At 52.0% G+C, this 23,129-nt stretch overlaps 1 protein-coding gene across 1 annotated transcript; it reads right to left on the bottom strand.

Moving 5' to 3' along the window:
• Positions 1–789: 789 nt before the first annotated feature.
• Positions 790–22,336, bottom strand: PGM1 (phosphoglucomutase 1). The gene is made up of 11 exons (XM_083846557.1): positions 21,898–22,336; positions 10,809–10,971; positions 10,292–10,438; positions 8,997–9,122; positions 8,575–8,765; positions 7,998–8,152; positions 7,323–7,438; positions 4,543–4,678; positions 2,906–3,089; positions 2,416–2,550; positions 790–1,493 (listed from the first exon to the last, which is right to left on the bottom strand). Exons 1-11 carry the CDS (start codon positions 22,141–22,143, stop codon positions 1,404–1,406), a joined length of 1,689 nt encoding a protein of 562 aa, XP_083702683.1. The 5' UTR covers positions 22,144–22,336; the 3' UTR covers positions 790–1,403.
• Positions 22,337–23,129: the final 793 nt, after the last annotated feature.

The raw sequence follows: 23,129 nt of genomic DNA, 5'->3' as shown, positions 1-23,129 counted from the left end.
GTTAGCGCAGATTTCAGCAGCAGGCCTGTGTCAGAGGAGACACCTCATCTCTACAGAAGATGAGATAAAGAGCTTTTTGTCAGCACATCTGCACCGACCTCAGAAGTTTTGCTGGCAGCGTCCCCGGCTAAGGATGCTTCACATTCCTGGGAAACAGAGCTGTTCCCTCAGGGCAGCCCAGGGACCCAGCCCGAATTTGGGCTGTGCTGGCAGTGCTGCTGTGGCCAGACTCACGCCACGGAGCCCAGTGAGGGCAGAGAGCATTGCAGGGCTTGGGTGACAAAGGCATGCCAACCAAAAGAGGGAAATTCCCTACTGTCGCTCCCACCACTGCAACGACTTTTATTAACACAGTTTAAGCCATAAAGGCCTTGAAAAAAAAAAAAAAAAACACGATAAACCAAGAGGGTCTTGTGGATTTACCTGAGGGTATCTGCCAGAGCCCCCCTTGCTGGAGAGCATCGCCTCTGTGGATGAGGGGCTCCAAGGCAGCAGCAGGAGCACGTCCCATCCTTTCCAACCATCCCGGTGGAACACAGCTCGCTCGCAGGGGCTGGCCTCCAGCTAAGGGGCAGGCAGCTGTGTTAGCATCCGACAGCTACAACTGTTCCCAAAGTGACCCCTCTGTGCCCTTGGATAAGATTCTGCACGTTAATGCCTGCAAATCTGATTATTCCAAGAGTCTCACCACGCACGTTCAACCAAACAAGAGCTCATCAAAACAGTCCTTTGCTCTTCAAAAGGGAGCCTGTCACGATGCAAGGAAATAAAAGAGCACTGAGCAGTAAGTGTAGCCCACATCACTTTAATATCCTGCAATGTTTGTTATTGCTTATTTCTGTGGGGAGGGTTTGTTACATTTTTTTATACAGATAGCGTGGCAAAGAGACCAATTTACATAACTGGTTTTTGAAAGGGGAAAAAAACCCACACGAGTAAAAAATACTCAGCCTTAATACACAGCTGTTGCTTATTTAGAGACATCGAATTTAAATACAATATATTAACAAGGGTAAAATGCACTTCTTTTCCAGGACCGTTTCCAAGATAGAACCAAAACCCCTGAATTATTGAAGAATTTAGTCTCTTTGTTATTTCTAGAGCCTTTTGTTTAAGCAAAGAAAAAAAAAAAGTGCATATGCTAAACCAAAAGGCTGTGCTAATGAGCACCATACACAGCTTGCCAGCAGCGCGGTGTGACGCAAGAAAGCAGCACAGCAACGTGCGCACAAATTGTTTACAGGGGCTGGTTTTTATTGTCTATCCGTAGCGGTTCAATACCGTACTTAAATACAGAGATAAAATTAATATTCCTTTTACGGTGACCGATTTGACAGCACAGGGGTGACAGGCTGCCTTCCCTCACGCGGCGTGCTCTCCAGTGCGGTGCCAGGACCAAGCCTTTATGTTATGACAGTCGGGCCGGTGCGGCCGGTTCTTTCGTGAAGCTGTGAAAGTTTCAGTGCAATAGAAATGAGAGGTGCCAGCATGACCTGCAGAGAGAGGAGAGATGGCTCAGAACCGTGGAGCGGAGCAACGCACGCACCCCGCACACGCTGTGCCCACCGTGCCCCTGGCGCCAGCCCCGCACACCCCGGCTCAGGCTCGGTCCCTGCCAGCAAAGGGCTGGTTTGGGTTCTCCACGGGAGCTGCGGGACAGGCGGAGGAGCAGCACGCTGAGGCAGGCACCGTTCGACATGCAGGCTTGGAGGGAAAGCCTGCACGCAGCTCCAGGGTTGCTGCTCTCACTGTGTGATACTTCGAGCCCCCCCTTGCCCAAATGGCTCAAGCTGCTCGGTTTAGTTGCTGCCTCCCAGAACTTTCCCCCCCCCAAATCTTCTTTGTAAAAAACAGCATAAGTTATGCAGAAAGAGTTCAAGGACTCTTTGCTGCAGAATATAAAATGCGGATTCTTTTCTTCCAGTATCTCCTAGAGAGCATTTTTAAATGATGCTGTAAAGAACATGCACCAAACTTAGTGCAGAACAAGTCAGTGTCACCTTAAATGTGACTGCAGCACCCTCTCACCCACATTTATTTGTTTTAAACAAGTATTTCCTGAATTCTGTATAGGAATGAGCTCATCTTATCCCTAGCAATGCAACATTTCACCTAAAAGGTCAGTTCAGGTCTGCAAGTGTCCTTCCACACCTGGAACCAGCCACAGATGTAACATAAACAGGAAAATTAATGTGCAACTCCAAAGGAAGCCGTGAGGGGTTCTGAATAAGTAATGCTTGTTCCACACAGAGCTTTTTTAAAAGCTATTTGCACTGGGATTAAAGATACCAAAGCTCTTGCTTCCAAAACGCCCAGCGCCTCCACACCGCTTAGTGCTGCCCTGCTTAGGGCCAAGATCTGTGTGCACGAGGAAGGCTGGGCAGCAGCGCTGCCGTGACTCAGAGCAACACCTACCTGGGGGTCTTCGTATATCTTCTGGGCGTCTTTCTCGTAGCTGTCTATGTACAGCCGCACGGTCGCCCCAGCGCTGCCGGTACCGCTCAGCCTGAAGATAATGCGGGAGCCATCGGAGAAGATGAGCCGCAAGCCCTGGTAGGAGAGAAGGGGAGGAGAAGGGCCTCTCAGCCACGCGCCTCTTGGGTACCCGAGGCGCTTCCCATGGCACCCAGCGTGGCCGTGCCTGACCCGCGCCATCCCTGAGCTCCGTCCTCCCTGGGGAGCTGCAGAAGGCACCTCTGCTATTCACTCCTGGAGGAGCGAAAGCGTCCCTCCTGACCCGCTCTGCGCCTCATGCAGCAAGTTCCCTCACGCAGGCCAGGATCCCGCTGACAAACACAAGGGAGACGCTTTCCCAGGGGTCAAACGCAGTGCTTGGCTTCAAGGGAAGTGCAGACGCAACGGGCAAAACTGAGGTCGTGTTCAGCCCAGGCGGGGCTGTGCCCACCTGGTTCCTGGAGACGCTTCCATCCACGGGATCGTTGTACTCGAAGTTGTCGGCTTTCTCAACCGTGTAGACCTTGTCACCAGACGACAACTGCTTCCCCACAAAGGAGCGGTCGAACATCATGGTCTCCAAATCCTTCATCATTTTATTAGCTGCATCTGCATCCACCTCCTCGTAGTCGTACCTACAACCAGTCACCAGAAAACAGAGATTAGGAAGGTCTGTAATGAGTTAGCAGCGTTTTGTGATGCCCTTGTTTAACAACACCGCGGTCAGCCCCACGTTATGCTTTCTACTCTTAATAGAGAAAAGGAGGGGAAGAAAATAGAGGAGTCATAAACTGCTGCACGGATCCTCCAACACAAGGCTGTGGGACACACTACAACCTATCCCATTTACCATTAGGAGAGATGAAAGCTCAAATTGTGCTGTCTTGTGCTAGCTATGTTAAGGACAGAGGGCCAGACTCCACCAATGCTGACTGCAAAGCATTTATTCTAATTCCACCGATAGGATCTCGGCAGGTTCCTCACGATCACAGTTTTGCCGGAGCATCCTAGCTTGTGCTCCCACAGCAAAGCGAAGGGGTGATTGCAGCACACGATAACGTACCGCTGCCAGCTTTGATCTAACGACTGCTGGTAAGAGAGGCAGCAGAGAGCAGCAGCTCCAGCATGTGCTGAAGCACAAATCAGGACCCGAGACTTTGTACTCTGATTGCCAGTGTGATTTGTGTGGTTTTTATTTGCCCAGCCAGCTTGACGGAGCACGCACGGGCTTGCTAATTTGCCTACCGCTGCACTTTGCTTGCTGCGCAGACATACCTCTGGTGCTAAAAGACTGCCTTTTTATTCTAGGCTTTGGCATTTTTTCCACAGGTTTCAATGCCTTAGATGTATGCTGGCTTTGTGGTGCGAAGAAAAAAAAAAAAAAAAGGAAAGGAAGGAAATGAAAAGGCAAGTTCTTTCACTCGGCAATTTGAGACAAAATTTTCACGGAGGTCTTCTAAAGTGAAAGATTTCTGCCTAACGCTCTCCCTCCAGACAGTACCTCCCCTTCTGCTCATGTGCAGCGTAGCTCTTCCCCCTTCCCTTTTCCTCTCCCGTGTCTGCTGTAGCTTAAGTTGGAGCAGTTTGGAACTGGACAGAAACCCAACCAGGTGTTATTTAGCCTAGGAGCTGGATGCCCATTCAGTGATGCAGAGCCATCACTGAAGATACCACAAAGCAGCTTGTAACTTGTAGCCCAAAGAAACACGCTGCTCGAACAGCAAGGGAAAGCCTCCGCTAAGAGAAAAAAGCTACCCTGCAGACACAAAAAATGTACAACCTTTACAGAGCTTGATACTGAGCAGACTGCATTCAGCATAACAAATCCTACGCTGGACACGATGAAAGGCTGAGGTGAATATCCAGCTTTAATCAGCCCGGATACGTTGCATACTGCAGGAAACTGGTCAGGGAGTTTGAAACCGCTGCGAGGGGACACGCAGAGCAAGTGCAACGGGATGGAAACAGCGCTGCGGCAGCCAATGCTGGCGCTGTCAGCACGTGGGGCTCTGCCCCCCTCGTGACGGCTCGCCCTTGGTCGGCCACAGGACAGAGGGACGCGTGAGGTGTCAGCCGTGCTTTCCCCACCTGGTGAAGAAGTTCCTGCCGTACTTCTGCCAGTGATCCTTCATGATGTCCTCCACGCTCTGCTTGCGGGTGGCCAGGATGGAGAGCCAGGCCAGGACAGCCCAGAGCCCGTCCTTCTCACGGATGTGGTCGGAGCCTGCAGAGATCCGCAGCAGAAACACGTTTCCCACCTCCTGCCAGGAGAGAGCCCGCGCTCCGGCTCCACCTTGCCTCCTCTCCTCCACCAACCTGGCAGCCGCGCAGCCTCACAAACGGAAGGCATTTCGCGAGCTGGATCCCCGCTGCATTGTTAAAGCGGTTCAAGATATCACCTGCCTGCAGCCACGGCCCAAATAAAACATTCGGCCCCTTTTAACGCGCACACACATGCTCATTGTTCACAGACCCTTAATTCTGCTCCCAAGGAAGCAACAGGGAACGCACACTAAAAAGGTCATCAAAAAAAAAAAAAAAGGCAAACGCAAAGCTCAAGAAGGACTAACGGCAACCTCCTCGAGCAGCTGTCACGTACCGTCTGCCAAATCAGCACGCCCTGCCCAGCACATATGCTGGCCGAGCACCAAGAAAAATGTCAGCCCTCGCTGAGGAAGCCAAACCCTAACGACTCCGAAATTATGCGGCAACGGAGGGCGCAGCCGCCTGTCGGGCTGCACCTGTCACTGGGGCCAGCAGGCAGCAGCACGAGGGGAGACGTCGCTCACACGGGGAAATCAGCTCAGACCGGCCCCAAAAACCTAAATCACACACGGGATCGAAGAGCAGCCCAGAGCACGTCCAACCCAGCCCCCCTGTTCCTGGCCGGCGCGTTCGGTGCCGTGCCCCGCCGACACACAACTTCTCAGCTTCATCCTTTGGGCTTTGGAAAACCTCCGAACGGGCATTACCGAAACCCCAAGGAGCCAGGGTACGGCTGTGAGCACGGCGAGCACGCCCCGGCCGCCCTTTTACCCTCCCAAGAATTGCCAGGGTGGGCGATCGCCCGGGGAGAAGGGCTGGGGCCACGCGGTGCTCGACACAAACGCCACCATTGTGGCCGCGGCGGTAAATCACCCTCACGGTCCCGCGCAGCCGGGAGAGCCGCGCGGAGGTGACGGGGAGGAATGCTACATAAACAAAGAGTCCCATGTGATGTATCAAACTTCCTGCTGGAATAAAATCCCCAAGAAGGCGAGCAGGAATTCTGTCACGTCGCATTACTCTAATTGCTGCCGGACTCCGGTCCCGCCGGCTCGCAGTTTGTTTCAATTTTTACCGGGTCTGTGTGGCTGCTCCTTCACCTCGCTCCCCTTCGGCGCCCACACTCCGTCAGACTCCAAACAACTCCTCATTAACTTGCTGTCAACCAGCCTCCCTCGTCCCTTTTCCTTCTTTAAAAGGTCTTTGCCAGATGGACAAACGCCCTCTGCGGCGCGGGGAGCCCAGCACGGGCTGCCCGGGCCCTTTCCCACTCTGTTCCTTGCAAAACTGCTCCGATCCCCAGCGGCTCTGATGCGATGCGGCACAGCCCAAACCCCAAACCTCCCTCCCAGCCCCTGCTGCCAAGGGTCCCAGTCACATTTATTTGTAAGGCAGAGTCACCTGCTGTGGGACGGGAGAAGCTACGAGCTCACTGCACACGCAACAGAAACTGGGAACGGTTTTAGGGAGCTGCTCACTAGAGACCCTCTCCTATCAGCAGCTCCGCGAATCCTGTGCTGCTTGTTGTTTGTATTTACCAAAAATGGTGCCCTCTCAGCAGCCAAGGTCCATAAAGTAAACTTAATGCATGCTGGAAACGGTCAGGGCAAGACTCCAAAGTCTTCCCGGCATTTTAGGATGCAAGGCCACGCTTGCTCTGTGAGACACGTAGGAGCAGGCTAAAATGTTTTGCTGAAATACAGGGTGGGGGGAGGAAAACACAGAAGGCCTGAGCCTGAAATCATTCAGCCTAGATTCCCCCAAGCCCCTGCACCTCACGTACCCTCCCGGCTGCCCTGCGGTCCTCAGACAAAGGACGAACAGGATCTCGAGGAGAACCCCGACCAGATAAACCACGGCCTTCGTGCAGGCGCCAGGTGCTGACCTCCCTCGTGCAGGGCAGGCCCCGTTTCCCCCGTCGGGACGCCACCACCACGTGGCGGATGCCGTGGGATGCCTCGGCCTCCCGGGAACGCCGCGCATTTTGATTGAGAGTGAAACCCGCTCACTTCAGCCTCCCTGCACGAGTAACTGCCGTGCGTCACGTGCGCACCCCTAGTAAATTCCTTAAGATGTTCGCTTTGTTTCTCAGTAACCTAATAACTTGCTTCAACTGTTCAAAGGCAAGTGTTAATTTAAACTTTATAAATCATACCTTGTTTTTAGAACAGGAAAATGAGGGCCCTATTAAGCTCAGAGATTTAATAGTGACCTGAAACCTCCCCTAATAAAACTGCATGCTCCAAACCATATTTCTTTCCAGAAATGAAAACATTTAGAAGGTTTTCCTGGCCACCAAGAGTTGAAAAATACATTTAACACTGCACTTAATCCCCATAGACTCAATGACCGGGCTAGTAAAGAGGCCCTTAAACTTCCTGCATATCGACGTATGCCTTCCCAACTAACTGAAAGAGAACTAGCTTTTGCCTGACAAAACTCTCAGCATTGTGTACGCTTCCACCAGGGATTCTTGAAAGCTTTTTTGTTTTATTTCAGAAGCATTAACAGCTACCCACAAAAGATAAATCCCAAGTTACCCAGCAAAAGAATTAAGAGGAGGAACAGCGCCTTCGTTACTGAGCTCAGGAACACCCACTTACCAGTACCAAAACTTTCCTCTCCGCACAGAGACAGTTTGTTTGCATCCATCAAGTTTCCAAAGAACTTCCAGCCAGTTGGAGTTTCATACAAAGCAATCTTTGTAGCGTGGGCCACCCTTCGAAGGCAAGAAGGCTACGTCACACCACAGCTGGGCTCTTAGTGCACCCATGTGAAATAACTGCAATAGGAGCCCGGGTTGTTACCAGCATCTCTTTTGGGGTAACACTGCAGGCAGCTCACGCCTCTGCCTTTTTTTGTTTTTGTTTTTTAAATGAAGAACTGCTCTTTGTGTAGCAATGCTCTCTTTTATCCCGGTGTTACCTTTTGGGAGACGGTTGGGAAGCATAACTAAGAAATAAATACAAATACACAGCTCTTCTAAAGCGATGTGCAGTTGTAGATGTCAAAGCATTTAACAAAGAAAGTATCACTAACAGATTTAAATTAAAAAAAGGGGGGGGGGGGCATTTTTTGGGGCTTATCTGTAGAGAAGCAAGAGAGCAAAGAGCAGAACCCAACCCTGCCATGTCCCCAAAGAGGATTTAATGCAGCAGCCCAGCAGTGCATCACCCTGCGGGAGGGCCACGCACTCGCTCCCCACTGCGGGCGCGTGTCCGACCACAGGAAAGGGACGGTCCCTCCCCTCCGCCACCCCGCGCAGAGGCAGGCGCTACCTATCGAGAGCCCCGCTGGTGGGCATGCTCCGGGCGAAGCCGCGGACTCCGGTCTGCTGGAAGTAAGGGATGCTGAAAATATTGGCAGCGATGACGGCAACGGAGTCGGAGGGGTTCACGAAGAAGCCGTGCTTCCCGAGGATCATGTTGCGGTCCTGGTGAGGACAAGAGAGAAACAGCTCACGTCCCTGCTCTGTGCAAACAGGCTGCAACGCAAAGTCGTTCTGCTTCGCAGGCTACGAACCCCGCGACACGGAGGCTTTTGACTGCACTGAACTAAATGTGACGTTCGGAAACGGTTAAATAGCAACACCTCTACAGTATTTCAACCTTCCTGCTGATTTTTCATAACCTTTAAAGCTATTTAAAAACAGTTTGGACTTCATTATTTACACAGTAGCCAACTACCGCCGTGGTGGTGAACTGCAGTGAGTGGTTCACGTCCACCTGCAGTTACAGCAGGGAGAGGAGGGAAAAAAAAAAAAAAGTCTTTGCCTCTCTCCTCCTCTGCTGACGTCCTGTCCTGCCCCACGACCGACTAGAGGGCAAACAGATGAACAGAGAGCAGCCCATTTACCCCGTCTCCGTCAAAGGCAGCTCCGAAGTCGTACTCTCCCGTCTTCATGGTCTGCACCAGGTCAGCAGCGTAGGTCAAGTTGGGGTCGGGATGGTGGCCACCGAAGTCCTCCAGCGGGGTGCAGTTCACAGCAGAGTTCGCCGGGGCTCCGAGCTCCTCACACAGGATCTTCTTCACGTAAGGGCCCACAACTGTCAGGGCAGAACGTGGGAAGGAAGCGAGTCAAGCACGGGATAAAGAAGGGCTCGCGCCCCAAGGTGTTGGTGTGACAGCCCCGTGTAACAGGAAAACGGAACGGACGCCTGCCTGACACCTATCCAGGTACAATAGGATTTTCTGCTCTCAAACGCCAGCAACAAAGAAGTGAGAGAGAGCTTTCCCTGGGCAGCAGGAGGCACCCGCAGACCCACGGCCTCCCGTACCTCCGTGCATTGCGTCTATGCGAATCTTCAGGTGGTTCTTCCCCGAAAGCAGCTCCTTCAGCGCATTGAAGTCAAAGATGTTCCTCAGCATATTCGCGTAAGCTTCTACCGAGTCCACGATTTCCACTGGAAAAAGAAGAGAGAAACTAACTCTGACCGTCTGAACTTGACGTAGAAAAGCAATTTTGCTCCACGTGGCACTGCGCTGACGGTCCTCCGCGCAAAGGGCCAGGGCTTGGCATAAAGCCTTTAAACACCCCACAGAATCATTTCATAAAGACAATGATAATGGTCCTATATTAAGAGCCGTTTAATTACAGGCTGCCACTGCTAATCGGATTACAGCCCAAACAGAGCGACAGAATCCTGAAGGCAAACATTGTTCCCAGCTCTCTGCTGGTCACTGCCTCCATTCACAGCCCCAGCCCCCCGGACGTCCTTTGAGAGGCCTCTGCTCCACTCTGGTTATGCGTAGAGAGGGATTAGAGGGGAAAAAACATACACAAACAGACTTCCACCAACACGAGCACGAACTGTGCACCTTAGAGTCTGAAAAGGTTGCACCTCTGCAACTAATGGGCCATGCAAAAATAAAAAAAAAAAAGCGAAGAAAAAACTATTTACACAAAAATCCTGGTACACAGAAATGGAGAATGAGAGAAATACAGATTTTTAGCATCTTTTGATTTAATTTTGTTTACAATGAGTGATCATCAGGAGGTTGTGAAAATACTTGTAATAACTTTTTTTTAAAAAAAAAGTTTGGTTTTTTTTTTAGATGTATTTTTATTTTCACTGCTAACTGACAGAAATCATGCGTGAAATGTCACGGCTTTCCAACTCTCAGACAGTTCTTTTATACATGAAACTCTGGAAAAAGTCAGTTGGAAAGATTAAACACTAACGCCGCAACATTTAATCCGGAAAATGACCTTTAACTGCAGATTTGTCTTTGTTTCCCACATGCGTGTTAACGGGAGCCTTACAGACCAAACAGTCGGATGTTAGTGAAGCTCAGTGGATCAGATTTACCTCCTTCAGTGGAACCTTTGGTAGGACAGAAACAACAGTAGAATTAAAGTATCTAGACAAGGTGAGATGCAAGCAAAAAAATAAAAATAAAAATAAAAATCCACAGCAACCAGGACAGACAATTTTGCTTGGATTATCCAGCAGCTGAGAAGGAGAGGTGAGAACGGCTGCATCTGTCCTTCCAAAACACCGAGTGTGCTTTCATAGCAGGTCTACACTAACTTCACCTGCAAAGAAACTTTCCAAGAAGAACAGTCGTTTACCTGTAAATGGCTTAAATTTGTTCTCCAAATCAAACTGCTGTTTCCCAATGGTGCCCAGGTCCACCTGGAGATCCGGGCAGATCGCGTACTCTTCGATTTTCTTGCTAATTTGGAAAATTTTGTCCGTGACACCTTCAGGAGCAGGACCTACGAGATACAATGGGCGAGAGGGAAGAAGTTAAGGAAACAGATTGCAGAAGTGCCCTTCAGACGTACAGTAGACGACCTGAGATACCTCATGAGGAGAGGAATACTGGGAAGCAAGGGGAGCAGATAATCGCTCTGGGCATGGACCTACGCAACCTGCTCCAGGTGGCCCTACTTGAGCAGGGGGTTGGACCAGGTCACCTCCAGAGGTCCCTTCTGACCTCGACCATGCTGGGATTTGGTTTTTAGGGGAACCCAGTGCTCAGGCCGCTGAACCTCTGTGGTGTCAAGACAGTTTAATCAGGTTCCTCGGTACCAATAAAGAACTGGCAAGTAGAAAGCGAGCAAATAACAGAGAACTAAACCTTACCTCCATTGGCAGTATTGAATTTAATACCAAAATCTCCGTTGGGCCCACCAGGGTTATGGCTGGCCGTCAGAATGATGCCGCCAATGGCCTTGATTTTCCTGATGATGCAGGACACCGCTGGGGTGGACAGAATGCCGTTCTGCCCTATGACCAAGCGCCCGATCTGAAAATTAAAGGGCAAAAGAAACGACTTAAGTCCCAAACGCTAAAAACAGCAAGAGCACCAGACCCCCGAACGCTGGCGACAGGCAAAGCAAAGCCTCCTAAGGAGGCACCTTGACGGCTGGGGTGCTGAAGCAAAGAGCGTGTTCCTGGGAGGCTGTGAAGCTCTCTGCTGCATAGTTTGAAGGTCAGCAGCCCACCCCGTTCTGCTGTGCCTTTTTTCCCCTTTATAAACGTTGCAGCTCAACTGGAAATGGCAGCCTGCGCTGAAGAGCTGAGCTTTCCAGAGCCATCTAAACAAAACAACACAAAACAAAAAAACCAACACCCTTTGGCTACGGTCTTGAACTTTGCTTTCAAAAGACACAATGGGATTAAGAGACGCCAAAGCAAGAGCAAAATAGATCATCATCGCCGCTCCCGTGGGACCAGACGCAAATTCTCTTCCTCGCAGCGGGTCACACACCTCCCTCCCATAAATTTGGTAATATCACCGAGATTAAATCCAGACCGATGTGCTAAGCAGTACAAGGTAATCAGGATCCAGTTCATGTAGTAAAACAGAAGATAAATATTCTCCTGGAAGAACACGCCCCTTACCATAGCCCCCAGATGAGGTGACGGAGATTTAAAAACATACCAGACTACTCCCCACCAGCCAAGGAGATTAGACCCTGTATACGACTGAGGAAAGAGGAGGAATTTCATTCAAAGGCAAGACAAACCAGAGAACAAAAGCCAGCCTGCCTGGAGCGAAGGTTCCTGCGTGGTGCTAAGCCAGCGGCACAGGATGACGGCGGTTCCTGCCCCGCAGCACCACGGGCAGAGACCTGGAACAGCAACTTTTAAACCCAAAGTGAATGCAGCAAGGAGACTCGCTTCCATACAGGCTGCTCTCCGATTCGGGACCCTCCTCAGCTGTCAGAGGTTTTCGGCTGTCATTTCCCAGCAGCCCGGTGCTGATGCCTTCGGGGTAACCACGGGAGAGGCTGCTCAGCCTAGCAGCGCGCTGAGCTGCTAACACTCAGCATCTTTTTCGGTTTTCTGGCGTTTCTTATGAGCCAAAGCTAAGTAACAGTACAGAAACACCTTCCACAGGATGCTCCAGACAGCTCCGTTCACCCAACCTGATTCCCAAGGCCATGTTGGGTTATGGCCCCGTCATGCAATCCAGAGCTTCCACCTGGAGTTACCAAAAGCCCCACTAAGACATGCAGCCAGTGAAGGACTCCTGCGGGTCCCCTCCAGCAACACAGGCTGATGTTTTCAGTGCTTTCACACCAAACCCACGTTTTCTAGCTGAGGACGCTGGTGAGCACGGCTCCACTGCCCTCCCGTACAATCCGTGCACCACAACACCCTGCACCAGTTACAGCCCCCGAGCACAGAGCTTCCTGTCCATGCAGGTAAAGCAGACAAACAACCCCAAATCCCTTCCTTTAACCAAATAACCAGCATTTAAAGCAGGAGACGTGAATCGCCCTCCAGCAGCACAGCGAGCGTGCTTGGCGCCATTCGGAAATCCTGCTGATGCCGCGTTTGCGGAGGTGACAGCACCTGTCCCTGGCACATGCCGACAAAGACGCTTCTGCACATCCAAGACACGACAGGCATGCCCTCCTCGTGCCTTTTTATATTTTAACACATCCTTGGACTCATCCCTTCTGCTCTACAGGGCGAGGTTAGCACAACGCTGCTTAACGAAGTCACAGGTTTCAGCCAGACTACGTAAAAACAGCCAATGAAAAATATCAAACCCAACGGTGGAACTAGATGTTAGCCAGACATGGGCCACGCCGCCGGAAAGAAACGCGGGAGAGAAGCCTCATCTGGTGAAGATCAGCTTAATCTCATCTTTACCATCAGGAAATCTGTCCTGGTGTCAAAAAGCCCGAGCAGCAGGCCTGGCTCTCACTTTGTGCACATTCCCCAGCTCTTCTGCTCAGCCCGTACGCTGACTTAAGTGGAACACATTAATTTGCAATGCCAAAGGATTCTTTTTTTCCAGCCTGGAAAACATGTTGATTTAAGAAAATTCTCTCCTCTTATCTGCCTGCTCATTACAAATTACCCCGTTGTGCTCAAACAAGCTTTTCTGCCAAGCAAATTCCTATGCCACATCTCTTAGCACAAAGTTTTGCTCCGCACTAAGAGATCCAGGACAGACGGCAGAGTCTTCCCTTCTTAAAAAGCAAAAAGAAGCAAAGACACGACCCAAGAGGCTTGCAGCACTTGAACCACGCTGTGCCGCATGCAGACCGGTCTCCTGCTCCGCTTCCACCACAACCAGAGATCTCTGCAAGGGCTCCCCCTCATTTCTGCTCTCATCTCATTTCAGTTTTCGGAGGCTCCCCGAGTACTTACCGCACGGCCACAGCCTGCACCTGCTGAGAAGCAGCAGAGCCTGCGTTTTGCCTTCTCAGAGCAAGGCTGAAGGAGCTTTTGCCAAGCTGCCACCCCAGGGAGAGCCGTGGCTCTGCCACCTACTCCTCTTCCTACCGTTATCAGGGTTTTACGACCTGACGGAGATACTACGAAGTCCGCAAGTGCCAACAGCTGGAGGCACGTCAAACCATGAACCGGGAACGCACAGAAAACGTGGACTATTTATGTTCTTTGCTCCGTGTGTTCCCCCATGCTTCTATCCAACTGTACCACTTAAAAGTGAATAAACGGTAATTTCAGCATTACCAGTCGGATTTTCTGTTAAAAAGTTAACCGTTAGCAGTTAGTGACTCATAGTGACTAATTCGTTATGGTTTTCTGCATTTATCAGCTACGCAACCCTAGGAATTTAGTCATTTAACAGTTACCAACCCCGTTGGCTGCAGCCATTTGGACTATCAGTTCCACCGCAGACTTATTCAGGTACCTCCCGTCGCCTCCAACTACCATAGAAGCTCCTTGTCGATCTCTTAGATCTATGGAAAAAAATATACTCTGGATAAAATTCTGCATATAGTTCGTCTTGGATTCAAAATAAAAGGTCTTCTTCCGTAGTCCACTTGTTCCTGGCTTCTGGTCGTTGTAAGGAGCCGTTGGCATGGTCAGCAGAGGCAGAGGAGCGTCTTCCATGGTCTTTTTTCATATAAGCGCATTTAAGAAGTGAATTGTGATGAAATACAAAGGAAAAACTATGTAATTTAAAAAATATCTCAATCTTGACACCAGCAATGGCACACCTACTGGACAGAAGCTGAGTGAAGTTCTTGAGCACCCAAAAATAGCTCCTTGAACATCGAGCTGAACGTGGGTTCTGTAACTGAAGATGTTTCGTTGCACTTGCTGAGGAGGATCAATGTCACGGCGAACACGCAGCTCCACGCCGCTGTCCCAACGGGCAGGAAAAGGCGATTTTTGCCTCCTTCACCACCTTCTGCTCCCTGCAGGCACGGCTCCTCGCCGCTCTGTGCTATCACCCGTCCGTCCACCCGGGTCTCCGTCAGCGCACAGGCAGCTCGGCGCCCCGCTCGGACACACCGATGCGCTGCCCCAGCATTTTTGCCAGCCCAGCAAATCTCCGCAGGCGCGACAGGCCCCGGAGGAAAAGCCTCCAGCAGGCACGGCAGCACGCGGCCGGAGGTGTTTTGCGGAGTCCGGCGAGCTAAAGGTCACTCTTAAAATGGAAGGCAGCAGATCTGTTACCCACAGGTCGCTTACATGAGTCCCGCTGCGACAACCTGAGTGCCCCACGGCTCCCTCCCAGATACGGGGACGCCGTCCACAGCGAGGAGTGGCTCAGCCTTTGCTTAACGGGGGAAAACCCAGCACAGCTCAAAGCCGCGAAAACCACGGTTTCAACCGAATACCCCCACAGGTCCTACCCTGGGCAGCATAGGTGCCAAAAGTTATTACAAAAAAAAAAAAAAAACTATCAAATACTTCAGAACACAGCATGATAAAGTTATCGGGTTTGGAACAGCTTACACACAGAAGAGATCCAAATGCCAAGAAGCTTTAATGAGGCATCGTCTCCCTGAGCTTGGGGAAGGTAACTTCAAACACTGGACTGGAATCATGGTCTCCTCCAAACCCCTTTAATAACGCTCAACGTCCCCCGTCCGAGCTGCTGGCAGCGTTTTATGGATATTACTGGAAAACTAGAGACCGTACCCTTTGTAATGACTCAGTTCATCCCATTATTAAAAAAGGGGGGGGAGAAAGGAGTTGTGTACACAGCTGGATTGTGACAGTTTACCAAGGCTTCCACAGGACCGTTTCCCAAGGCGCTGCCTCTGTCATTGCTCCAAAAATCAACAGATTTTTCCGAGGGGCAAAGACATGCTGTTATGGCCATCTTTATTTTATACCAACAGCGAGAATGCCTGGGGTAGGCAGCCAGAAACAATCAGTGTACATTTCATACCTCCACGCTAGTCCAGCATCTGCTATTCCCTATCCTGCAGCTGCGACGCCCTAAATTTCCATGCAAAGGCACAGGTTTCCCTCTAGTGGCACAGAGGACAAAACCCAGCTCCCAAAACGAGCCTCCCACTGAGCAGCCTCCCCGGCAGGGAAAGGCCTACGCAAGCTCCATCCCTTCTTCTTCCCAGCTCCGTGGAAAGCCGTGGCACGCGGGGACACGAGGCCACCCCCCAGAGGAGATGCCCACGCGCTGACTGGGTTGGGAACCAGGCTGTGTGATGAAGTGTGCACGTTCTGGCCATTTTTGTGACCTGGGAGGCACTGCTTGGACAGAAAAGGAACGCAGCGGCTAACGGCTCCCTCCCCAAAACTGGGGCAGGATCAAATACACCCGGGGCACCCTTCAGACAGTTCACGTAACCCGGTCTTTAAGTCTTCCTCTCCGGGTAAGCGGCGCCAACGCATAAATCGCCTCGCAGCTAGGAGCATGTCCCTGCGATCTGGCCCACGTCTTCCTCGCTGTGGCTCAAGCCCTCCTGAGCTGTAAGAGAACAAATTGAGCACAACCCTCTTCCTGACAACTTCTTGCACGGTAAAAAAAAAATCCTTAACTAACAGAGTTTGAGCATCCTCTCTTTTCTACAAGAAACAACCCCAATTTCCTTAACTTTCCCTCGCGGCCACACTGCCTAGGTGCCTCACTCCCCACGTTCCCCCTCCGAACAGGCAGCCTGCCCCAGGCAGGGCTGTTTGCTCACGTGGGTCCCCGTTTACAGTCCTGCACTTCAGACACGCAAGAGCAGAGTCGAAGCCATGAACTGTTGTCCTTTTATCGTTAACCGAAGTCAAACAAGGCTATTCTGAGAGCCCTTAAACTTCAGTGAAACCTTGTAGAGCACGCAGCCCCTCCCTCGGCTCGAGATCGCTGGCCCCTGCCCCATCCCCGCTCCCTGCACGAGCTCGGCCACCTCTCCTCCTCCCACCCCATCCTACGCTGTGACATTCAAAATAGTTGGGGGAGAACACTACACAGAACCCAAGCCAGGTATTTTGCAACTGTTTCACAGCCTTCCTTTAAAGCATGAAGCGCGTTTCCCCAACTCCTGCCCGCAGCAAGCCTGTGCCCTGCTGCTTGTGCAATCCCGCCGGAGGGGCCGGCAGCCCCGACGGCCCCGCGGCTGACCACAGCCACGCACCTTCTGCCTGATCACAGCCTGCTGCCGGCGTGACGTCTGGCACTGCCAAGATAAATGGAGGCAAAGTAAAATAAACCAACCGCGAGCCCGTCGGTTATGCAACTGCACGAGCTCTGCTCGCGAGATTCTTTGTTTCCGTAAGAATTAATTAAAATGTAGTTTTTTTTGAGGCTGAAAGGGAGAGAGGCAGAGTATCTGGCACCATCCGGACAGCCTGAGTGTGCACACAGGCACCCACGTACGTGCCGGTCACTCCAGAACTGAGACGTGCTGCTCTGTGCCAACCATGCACCCCGGTGAGGATCGGAGAGAAGCCAGGTGGGGGCAGAAAGCAGATCCTGACCCCCTGGGAAACAAGCTCTGCAGGGCTAGGGGGGAAGCTACCACCTGCAGGGCTGCTGCGGCCCCCACGAAGGGCTCCAGGTTTGTCACGCCGGCAGGGGCACGTTCCCCCCCCTTTGCCAGAAGGGGAGCACACAGCCACAGCCACGACTGCGAGGGTTTCTGTCCAAAGGTCAGCTCTGCAGCGCACACCCGAGCCTGCCCGTGACCGCGGGCTGCCCTGGCGTTCGCTGCCCTTCCTGGCACAGGGGCACGGGAGAGGGATCGCAGCCGGTTTACCTCCCGCAGGCCCACCCGTGAGCTGGGGATCCCGGCCCCAGCCCGCCGGGAGATCACCCCTGCCCCTGGATCCCAACGCGGGGGCTTCGCGTGGAACAGCGCGGATGGGAGGGGAGATAGAGGGGGATGCACGCGGAGCTTTTCTCACAAACTTACACCGTGCTGGCAAAGCTTCACCTGCAGGCAAGGAGCAGGTAAAGCACAGGGGTAGGGAAGGGCTGGGAGTGCTGCGGAAAGCTCACCCAGCCCCTGCCCTGGGCAGGACCAGCTCTACCCAAATCATTCTTGCTAGACGTTTTCCCGGGCAGACATTTAATGACCACCCCCAGGCAAGGCACTCTTTCTATTAGTATTAAGCTTCCAAAAACGCTTTCCAGTGTCTAGCCTAAGCCTCTCCTGCCGCAATTTTAATTCTTGGCCAGTCCCCAGCTGACCAGAGGGCGATTTGTTACCTTCTTCTCTGCAGCATCACTGCAGACAGCAAGCGTTTTTCCCAGCTCTGGGCTAAGCTGAGTCTCCCTGTGCTTTCTGGCTGGCCACACGTGCCCGACCTCGGGATCTCTCTGCTGCTGCCTGCTGGAGCCTCCCCCAAGCACCCCGCGTCCTCCCCAGGGGTGTACCCACACCAGGCACCACGCTCCCGGTGAGGCTATTTCCAGTTTTATTTCCAGTTTTTTTTTTTTTGAGTTCATCATTTGAAGCATTAACGAATATTGCTTAGCTCCGAGATGGGAGGGCAAGGAGCCACCGCAATGCTTTCCTGGAGCTGGTCTTGCACCAGCTCAGCCTGGCTGTGAGGCCTGCAGGCATCTGCTGAGCTCAGCTCACCTAACCCGGACTTCGGCGTGACAAAGAGGAGGCGTCAGGCCCTGCGCGGCTGCCTCCCAGCGCAGCCAGAGCTGAGGCGTCTGCTTAGAGTCACTGCTCCAGGAGATTACGGTTAAGCCCCTGTTAGCGTGGATTTCAACACTCCGGCTGCTGGATTTGCAAAGATTAACTGCAAAGCACCCTGTTTCTTCCCTTCAGCTGGGGTTTCAGTACCGTAGAGGATAAAATTCCAAAAAGCCACCGAACCTGGACAACCTCACCACTGCCTTAATAACCTTCAACTGTGAACTGATACAAACCACTGAATGTGAGAGGCAAAAAGAAGGTAAACCAGCGTAAAAATAGTCTCCAAGCTGTAGGGAGCTGCTGCACGTATGGTTGTCTTCTAAACCCCACCACAATCTGGAGCCAGGACATACCTGCACGGTAACGCTGACTGCACGCTCGGGCTCTAACTCCTTACTTCAGATACCAGACCTGACTTTCCTCTTCTGCTTCTGAGAAAAACAGCAACGTAACAGAGACCAGAAACTGAGATTTCTTATCGGCCTGTAGGATCTAGCATCACTGCATACAGGACTGGTTCATAGGGTTTGCTTTTTTGGAGCACATTTCTTCACCATCACTTGAATTTGATGTTTTAGTACCAGGAGCTTTTACTAAATGGGAAGATTTGAACCTGAGGACTGACAGAGCCTGTTTTTTAGGGTAACGTCGCTGGCTGCTAAGTGGATGAAGGGCTGTAAAGCAACAGGACTGAGGCTGACCTCACAGTATTGTGCAGAATCAGGAACAGCACAAAATTAAAACGGAGCAGAGCTACCAAAGTAAGCTACAACAGAGCCCTGGCAAATAACGAGCTGCTGAGCAACGCAACAGAATTTAAACACTTGGTTTCCCTGGGATAATTGGGTGGGGAAAAGCTTAATAGCAGCCAAGCCAGGAAACCAAACTTTCTGGGGCAGAGAGCAGTATTTCTAACAGAAGTACCGTTTTGTCCTGCAGCAGTAAAACAAAACCAGGCTAGCATTTAACATGCAAAGCAGCGCCTGGCATTCAAAACACCTTCAAGCAATTTGCTTTAATGCAGATACCTTGCAGCACTTTGAAATCTCTTTATTTGAGAAGGAACCGGGGGCACGGTAAATTTGTTGAATAGCAGGTGACAACGTTAGCGAGTCAGCCTGATCCTAGGTACGTGATCAGATCTAGGCATGTAACCTCAGCTCTGCAATTTGTGCCTGCTTCTGACTTAAAGCTATTGCACAGCCACAATTCTACTCCAACAGCTGACGACTGGAGCTTTTACACCTTATTCGTTAATTAAGGAGTCAGACTTGCTAACTATGTGGGAAAAAAATAATAAAGGATGCTTGGCACAACAGACCAAAACAAAGCAGGAAGGCTATGCCAGCTGCCAGCTGAGAAGGGCGAAACCAACAACGACTATTTCAGTTTACTTTCATACAGGCAAACTTGTAAATAAGGTAAACACTTGTTAATCACAGAACTACAAATTGAGGTGTTGCTATTCAAATGCCAGTATTTAGGTGTATATTCACCATTCCAGATACAGACCAAACTAAAATTCACTATCGCATCCTCGCCTTTTACTCTGTAAAACTAACAATCATGAACCGTACTCCTGTTTCTCCTGTGGCTTTGAGAGGACCACTCAGCCAGATCTTAAAGGCTGAGGATTTTAAAGTAGTGACCCCTTCACCTCTTACTCCCTAGGACCAGAAATACGGCTCTCCAGCACTGCTTTGGCACAGGAGGTGGGCTGGCTGCTGTTAGACGGGTGAGTGCATCCTGGTACGACATACCTTGGTGATCAAACAAGCAGAAATGCTATGTTAGAGAGGCCTGTAGCCCAAACTTGGCTTTATTATATCTTTACTCCTTACTACTTGTTTTTCAGTTTTACCACGTTCTTAGTATCCAGTGGACCTATACAGTGGATCCCCTTGCATGCACTGTAATAATCACTTCCCTACAGACAAAACAGCACTCGTGCTTCGGGTGTCCAGTTTTCCTCTATATTATTTAGTATTTCTCACCATGAGATTACAGAGCCTTCCTCTGAGACCTGGCTGCTGGAATCAGGAGACCCCCGCAGGCCCCAGCGCTCAGGCCAAAACAGTTTCCAGGAACCCGCTGCCATGTGTTTGCAGCACGCTTTCTTACACATTAACCGAAGGAGGTCACCCTTCTCTCTGAAGGGTGGGTGACCTCCAGTTACTTCACATCCATTACGAAGAAACAGGATTTTCATAGCTACCACGGTGCAGTTGAGTAAGAGCCTACCAGAGAACTAGCATTTGCGATTACAGAGAAAAACCATGAAGCAAGCATCCCCTAACCACTCCAAAACACAAAAGCAAATGCATAGAAATTCATTAAAAACAAGCATTATGCATTGAATAAAGACACTTTCTATCTTCAGTTACCTCATTTCTTGGGACCTGATGGTTTTGCCACACTCGAGTATTGCATTGCCAAACTTCGTTTAAGCCCGTGCAATTCAAACTTAGCCAGCAATTGTCACAGAATCACTGGATTGTCACAGGATTGTATCAAGCTTTCAATATCCCTGCACTCTGCAGGGCACTTCACCGTGCCTCCTTCTGGTTCCTTACTCAGATTTATATCTGCTCTTCAGTTATTAAAGGATTTGAGGGATAGTTTTCTCATTCCTTTAATGAACCTTTGAGGTCTTTTTCCCCCTCTTTTTTTTAAAATAGGATACTGAAATCTATGATCTTGCAGCACTTCTGACCTGCCAGTCCTCCTCATATTTTGGAGGGTGGCTGGGGAGGGGGGAGTTTATTTCATGGCTCCCTCCAGCACTCCAGAAAGCCCGCACCACTGTCTCTATTCTGCTACAACAAGGGCATAAAGAACCCTGCAAGCAGATGAAGCAGATGACTGGCAGAGCTGTCATATCACTTAATTTTTGCTTGAAGAAGTCTAACATTTTGTCTCAGGCCACGGCTGTTTCCTTGCTTTATAAATTAACGATTCAGAACGAAAAGCTTTTAAAGTAAAACTTCCCACTTCGTATAGCAGTGTCTTGCCTCTTAACCCACTTATTCACCCACCTGCTCTCTCCTCCCGTTTCCTCTTGCCTTTCCAGAACATTTCTCTTTCTTCAGAGCCAATTCCGCCTTAGCGCTTGGAAGCAACTTGGACAAAACGCCGCAGGCCAAATGCCCGCTGGTGAGCGGACCCCTGGGCGCTGCACGGCCATGAGCACAGGACTTGAGACCCTCCTGAGGGGTCCCCAGCTCAGCCACAGCCTTCGGCCCCTTGCTCGCTGTGGCGCTGAGGCGAGGTGCAGGAGGGGAGCTCCTCAGGCCCTGGCGGGCCATCATGTCCCACGACACCCGCACCAACCGGGGCTGAAGCCCCACGTCCCCCAGCCTGCTCGGTCACTGGGACCCAAGGTGCTGTCAGCGCACATTTCAGCCCCAACTCTCCTCAGAGCTGCTAAATAAACCAGCGCCGGCCGCTTTTCTGCCAGGGAAGGCTGCATCGACCGTGTGTGCTGGTGCTGTCAGGGGGCGCGGGCTGACGGCTGGGCACCCACCCCGGGGCACAGAAGGCACATTTCTGCACGGCTCCAAAAGACACTCATCCACTTCCTTATTCCGTCAGAAAAAGCAGCGAGCTCAAATTTTTGCCCCCAGGTGGCCTAGCCGCGCTTTTGCCCCCTTAGCTTTTACAGACACCGAGGCGCCCGATTTCTGCCGGCGCAGCAGGCTCCCCCCCAGCGCCTGACGCTGCCCCCCGGCATCCTCAGCTCCGCTTTTCTGGAGGAGGCCGGATGGCAGAGGAAGCCTCCCTCCTCCTCCTCCTCCTCCTCCTCCTCCTCCTCGTCCTCGTCCCTCCCGGGCTCGGCCCCGAGCCGCACGTACCCCGTTGGCGGCGGCGATGCGGACGATGAGCCGGATGGCGTCCCGCATGTAGTAGCGGCCGTCCCCCCCCACCACCAGCGTGGCCTCCTGGCGCTCGGCCGGCGGCAGGGTGGCCAGCACGCTCTGGATGAAGTTCTCGGCGTAGTGGGCATTGCTCTGGAAGACGGAGACCCGCTTGCGGAGCCCGCTGGTGCCGGGCTTCTGGTCGCCGTACGCCTTGGTCTTCACCGTCACGATGCGCACCATGGCCGGCAGCCGCTGGCAGTTCCGGGCCGGCCGCGGGGGGAGCGGGCTGGGCTCGGCACGGCTCGGCTCGGCACGGCCCCGCTCCACGCCCCTTAAAGGCGCAGCCGGGCTGGGCTGGCACCCTTCGGCCCCTTTCGGCTTCCTTCAGCACGGGTCAGGCCCGCGCAGCCCGGCCCGCCGCTCTGAGGCCGCCCCCGGGGGTGGTGAGGGAGGCCCGGGCGGCCAGGCCGCCCCCTCCTGTCACGGCTCCGCGGTGTCACGGCTCCGCGGTGTCACGGCTCCCGCCACTTTTTGCCCCCCCTTGCCTCCCCCCCGAGGAGGGCAGCCGGTAGCTGAGTCCTTGTGATCGGCCTCAGGTGGTGGCCAGAAGGGTTTTATGGTGCCTGGGCTTGGAGCAAAGGGGAGAACACCCAGCGGATACGGCTGAGGTCTCGCTTCTGATCTCCTGGGCAAGAAGAGTGGAAACTGCCTCGGAGCAGAGAACTTGCCTATGTTCCCCCTCAAAAAGCCAGATAATGAAATTTCTTAACAGCGAGATCAGGACAGCAACGCGGTTCCATGCCCTGCTGCTGTGTCATGTTTCACTACACCTTAACTGCAGCGAAATCAAGTCCTTCCACACGCAGTGAGCTCTCAGCCAAGAACTTCTCTCAGTTTTAAGCATTCCTGTCCTGAAACGCAGGAAGAACAGCAGATCGATTCCTGCTGCGTCTACTGAGACTGATGTCATAAACAGAAGAAGGGCAAAATACGGCAGAGCTCATTTTGTACCGTGCCTCATAATTTCCCTGTTCCTTCTCCGAGATGCAACTAGGAACTTGTGATGTATCCACACGTTGCCTGAGGCAGCATTTACAGAGCTCTGTGTTGTTGGCTGGAAGTTACCAAAAATATGTGGAGTCTCTTAACACGACTTCTACTTCTTCCAGACAGTTCTGGAAATGAAACGATATCTGCTGTACTTGCTAGGGGGGGGAAAGAAGAAG

The sequence above is a fragment of the Anser anser genome (genome assembly GCF_964211835.1).
Source record: "Anser anser genome assembly, chromosome: 8".
In the NCBI taxonomy this organism is placed as follows: Eukaryota; Metazoa; Chordata; class Aves; order Anseriformes; family Anatidae; genus Anser; species Anser anser.
This window is presented reverse-complemented; position numbering and strand designations above follow the sequence as displayed.